Below are 5,449 nucleotides of genomic sequence, written 5' to 3'. Positions count from 1 at the left end.
TATACACATCATGTGCTTTTAAAGTTGGTTGGCAAGCTTTGCAAAGAAAGCATTTGGATGGCAGATGGATGAAGTTTAGTCATAATTAATGTTTTAAAAAATTTAGATTCTGTTTGCTTATCTGAGTCTCAGCTTGACTGGTGTGTTGTTTAGAAGCTCTTCCCAAACCTGATTGGCATTTTGACATGTATTATTTAATGTTACGCCTGCCTACAGCAGATGTTGACTTCTTGAAAGAATTTGACTAATGAAGCCGTTTGTTCATATTTAAATACTCCAGATTGTGGCATTTTGTTATGTCTAAGTTATTTATTTATTATTATTTAATTTTTTTACAGGGTTTTCTTTGAAGTTGCGTTGATCCCCACAGTGAGTCTGGAAGCGTTGGAGGGGTTTTTGAAATAACCTGAAAGAATATATGTAAAGTTTCGAACATTGTAAATAATTATATTTAATGTTATATTTTAATCTTTTGAAATAAAGTGTTTGTGTGTAAATTGACATGATGTATATGCATGTTTTCCATTGTATGTTCAGCTGTTTAGTTGTTTTTACAAACCATGTTATTCTTGACCAAAACACTCACCAGTGACCCTGTCAGTGTTTCAAAAACTGATAAAAGTACAAACCATTCATCGGTTGAATACATTAGGTCATTAGATTTGTGTTGTTATTGAATGTTGTAACTAAAATGGCATTTTAATGCTTAATCTTGTACATATATATTTGTTTTTGTCTTTTTCGTACTGCTTTGTATAGTTTGCCATGTCTGTATGTTTTCTTAATCAATTTAAGTGTATTTTTAAACACTTGTTGATTAAAAAAGTATTTAGCATATTTGCCTGATTCTTGCATTTACTTACATTTTGAAATAAATGCCTTTTAAAATTTAACAAACATACCAACAATGCTGCATCTGTTTAACCAGTAGGAGGCAGCGTGATCCCATATCCTCCATCACCACATTGATAATATGTGTCTGCATTCAAATACATGTGCTGCATGTCTTTTCAACCACACTCAATCATTGCACCTATAGAAAATAAATAAATAACCTCAATCTCACTCAGCCCCAGTGATTATTGAATGTAGGAAACCACTCTTGTTTATCAGAAGAGATTGTCTGGCGGTTCTGATGTCCTAACAGTCTCTGACGTCCATTGGTTGTTTTCGGATGCAGCTTGAGTCACAGCTGTGAGCCGGTCCAATCCATCACAGCCAACTGAGAACAACAAACCTCTCAGAGCGGTTTCTAATGTGTGCTCTTTTTGCTGCATTCTGTTAGTTTGTCTTGTGTGGTTTCGATGTGGATTGAAAGGGGAAAAGACAGACTTTGATTAGCATAAGTCTTCACGACCTGCTCATTGGGATGGCAGAATGCTGACTGCTTGTCCTCCAGGCTTTAAAGGCCGCGGTTTCTAATCCTTGTTATTATATTCAACTCATTGATGTTTGTGCGTTCCATCCCAGGCTGCATGTTTGCTGGACAGCACCCTTTGATCACTGACCGATTGGATCCTGGGCATTGTTTTCTGAGTGCTTCACATGTATGCTGTGAATCCCTAAGTTTGACTGCAGAATTGACATGCAAATCTTGATTTCTCATTAGTAGTGGCACAGAATTTGTTTACTGCTAAAGGATACCATTTATAATCTGGATGCTTAAACATTTGTGGATAAATGTCTGTGGTGACTCCATTAATTGGGATAAGGAGGCCAACACATCAATATCTGGCGGTGTAAAAATGGGAGAGCCATCTGTTGAATAATACATCATCTTTATGCCATATTCTGTCAGTGTAATGCCAGTTCATAAATGTCCTAAACCACATTTCAGTTAAATGAAGAGACAAAGACAGAAGCATTTCACTGCCACAGGATAAATAAAGAAATGGTAATTATGACTTTTAATTTCACAATTCTTTCTTTTTTTATCAGAATTGCGAGATTTAAACTCAGAATTGTGAGATTTTAACTCCGAATTGCAAGACAACAACTCTTCTAAGAAGAAAAGTCAGAATTGTTAGATATATTTTTTCTGTGTATTATGACAAGTATTCTGTGAGAATGACAGAGCGAGGCTGCTTGTTAAAACAATGCAATATCATTATCAAATAATTGTAATTTTGGTGACGTAAAATTATACAAAACCTCCAGATTTGTAGCTTGTTTTGATCCAATTACTCTTGTATGACACATCGCTTTTCACCTCATCCCCATTCTGTGTGCGACCTCTTGTTTATCGGTACTAAAACAGACTTGCATTGATTGAATATCATTTTCAAACAATTTTCCTGTCATTTTCTTGGACTCCCGAGGCAATTGGGTTGTATCCATGATCATTTCCACCCAAAATAAGTGCACGAGCATGGAGCCAGATATGCTATTTGGGCCACAAATGCTTCATGGAGCAAAAGCGTTTACCTTAGCCAGCTAACTACAATTGAAAATTCATTATAATCGAGTTATGAAAGGCTACACTCAGCTGCGAACACACGCAGCTCTGATGGGACACATAAACATGGCAGTTACATAATAGCAGGCAGCAGCTGTGTTAGTTGGAGGTGAAAAAAGATCAAACTAAGAGCATGATGACACTGTAGCTGTGCTGCTTACTAATGGGTGTATTATACATGCATGAATCTGTCTAATGGACATGTAAAATACGTGAAAGAGGTCTATGATGTATACCCAACATCATCTGGTCTGCACATCTGTCTCCATGACAATAATTACCAGAGTCAATGCTCAGGCTATAGAAGATGCTACAGTAATGCATCTGTTGCAGGACTTATAGCCTAATAGATTCACTCATGCCTTGTTTATTTTTTCTTCGCTGAGAAAAAATGAACTTGGCCCTAAGTAAATTTTATGTTCTTGATCTGCCCCTGTGATCTATTTGAAATATACCGTATTTTATATTTTATTAAAATATTATTATACGGTTTTAAAATATATTATCTGGTTTTGAACAAACTTATGTCAGTTACTTAAAAGCAGTCAGCTTGGGCCAGAATGCTTTTGTAAGGACAGTATATTGTTGTTTGTAATAATGTGGAATATAGTTGTGTTTACAGTTCTGTTTAGTGCTGTTTTGTATTACCGTGATGTATATAACAAATGTGCAGCATATAAAACCACATTTATAGTTTTGTCTGATAGAGTAATATTTATCTGAACTGTTGTTAAATCAATTAGTCAAATCAGTAAAAAAGACTTGCAACAAAAAAGAAAAAAGTAACAAATTAAAACGAATAAAATATAACAATATACATCTACATTGTATTAAAATACAATGAATAACAATTAAATGTATCTGTAAGCATTTTTAATGAAATAGTATGCAAAATCCTACACCCTGGATATCCTAACTGAAATATTTGTCCTGAGATATCAGGCCGATGTCTGACAGCCATAAACAGGAAAATAAATAGAGGCAAATAAAGGAAAATTTTTATTCAGTGGTGGGCTTTCTTTCTATCAATCATTTTGAGGTCAAACAAAGCATGCAGTCCATATAGTTGGGTGGATTGTGATTGACTATATATATATTTTTTTTCACCAGCTGAAAGAGATTTCAACACATACTGACTTCCATAGTATTTTTTTTTCCATACTATGGAAGTCAATGACACCTGTCAACTGTTTGGTTACCAACATTCTTCAAAATATCTTCTTTTGTGCTCAACAGAATAAAGAAACACATACAGGCTTGGAACAACTTGAGGGTGAGTACATGATGGAAGAAATTTCATTTTTGGGTGAACAATTCCTTTAAAGGGATACTCCACCCAAAAATGAAAATTCTCTTATTGTTTACTCAAACTCATGCCATCCCAGATGTTTATGACTGTCCTTCTTCAGATAAACTCAAGTGAAGTTTTTTAGAAAAACAATCCATCTCTGGATTGTTTAATATAATTAAAGTGGTTAGTAACCCAGAAGTTGACGCTTTGAAAACCACACAAACGATAACGATTGTAACCCATATGACCCCAGTGGATGAATCAATGTCTTCTGAAGCGAAACAATAGGTGTGTAAGAATAATAATAATGACAGTTTGCCAGAAGTGATAGTTTATAGTTGAAAAAGTTTGAAATATTAGTATTTTTTCTCTTCAGAAGACACCGATTCATCTCCTGGGATAGAATTTTTGGGTGAAGTATCCCTTTAAGTCTGGAGGAAGTTCTAGAATGACTAATGTCTCACTTATTAAGTCTTTCTTTCAGTGGGAATATTCTATTGTTCAGTCATAAATCTGCTCTATATGGTGATCAGTGATGTCTAAGAATGTTTAATTCAAATATGGATTCTGCTGTAACAAATGCATAACTGTCAGATCCTCCCCCAGTCTCACTGGCTGGCTCTGGCTCCTCTGATTTTATGAGTTTCCTTTGGAGAAGAGGGTGTTATGAATACAGACCTTGATGATTAAGGAGAGATGGAGTGGAATTGTGGAGTGCTTTTGCTAGGGATGCACTGAGATGACATTTATGATAATGATAACTGATAATTCTTTATATTTGATAGCCGATAACCAATATGTTGGCCGATAAATCTAAATCCAAGTTTTTATATAATGTTTGAGAGCCTGATTACAAAAGTCTCACCATTAAAAACCATGTCCCAAACATAAATCAAACATGTACAGTACAGCAGCCTAGTTTGAACCATTGTAAGTTTTACAATTAATTTTACACTCCTATTACTAAATTTCTTTATAAAAAAAAAAGCCTTACAAATAAATAAAATAATGTTTAAATAAACAAGTCATTGGACAACATTACCTACGTGTAAAGAATCAAAATGCATGTGCCATGGTTATTGAAAAGGGAATAGCCTCTGCACAGACAATAATGAAATGATTTTAATTAAATCCTATTGTTGATGAAAATAATAAGATAAAAATAAAAGTGGTGGTTATTAATAATGATGCATCCATGATTTTGATAAAGAAACATCTTAAATTAATACCACTGTTTCAAATAGCAGCATGTTTGAGCTGTGCGCGCTGTGGCCAAAGAGCTGAATGAACACCGGTAAACTGAAGCGCTTTATTAGCGGGTTAATTAGGCTATCTGATAATCAGATATTTATACGACATAAACATAATATTACAGCTTATATATTCACAAAAAGATGCAAATGCACATGTGAACCTGAACTAAGTACGTGAATCCAGTTGTGGATGCGCTCCATCATGGCGAACTGTGAGCATCTGAAGTGTCTCTGAAGGAAAGGCATTATTTATCGGCTTTACTATATTGACCAAATTTTCTTATCGGGTGGATAACGATAACATAAAAAAATTTTTATCGGCTGATACTGGCCGATATATAGTGCATCTATATCTTAGTTTTTGCTCTGCGCTGCTCCAGGCTTTGGAGGTTAATAGGAATGAGATGAGGGCTGAGATCAACCTCTTCATTCATCTGTGACAGAAGCTCT

General features: G+C 34.8%; 1 protein-coding gene across 2 annotated transcripts in view; it reads left to right on the top strand.

Moving 5' to 3' along the window:
* The window catches only part of LOC107701531 (G2/mitotic-specific cyclin-B3-like), a 10,127-nt gene extending 9,081 nt beyond the window's left edge, over positions 1–1,046 (top strand). For both annotated transcript variants that reach the window (XM_016503577.1, XM_016503578.1), the window contains exon 12: positions 339–1,046. In XM_016503577.1, the coding sequence (XP_016359063.1) occupies positions 339–405 (67 nt within the window). In that variant the 3' untranslated portion in view covers positions 406–1,046. The remainder of the gene's footprint in view (positions 1–338) is intronic.
* The last annotated feature ends 4,403 nt before the right edge of the window (positions 1,047–5,449 follow it).

The sequence above is a fragment of the Sinocyclocheilus anshuiensis genome, unplaced genomic scaffold (genome assembly GCF_001515605.1).
Source record: "Sinocyclocheilus anshuiensis isolate Anshui unplaced genomic scaffold, SAMN03320099.WGS_v1.1 scaffold2404, whole genome shotgun sequence".
Lineage (NCBI taxonomy): Eukaryota > Metazoa > Chordata > Actinopteri > Cypriniformes > Cyprinidae > Sinocyclocheilus > Sinocyclocheilus anshuiensis.
This window is presented reverse-complemented; position numbering and strand designations above follow the sequence as displayed.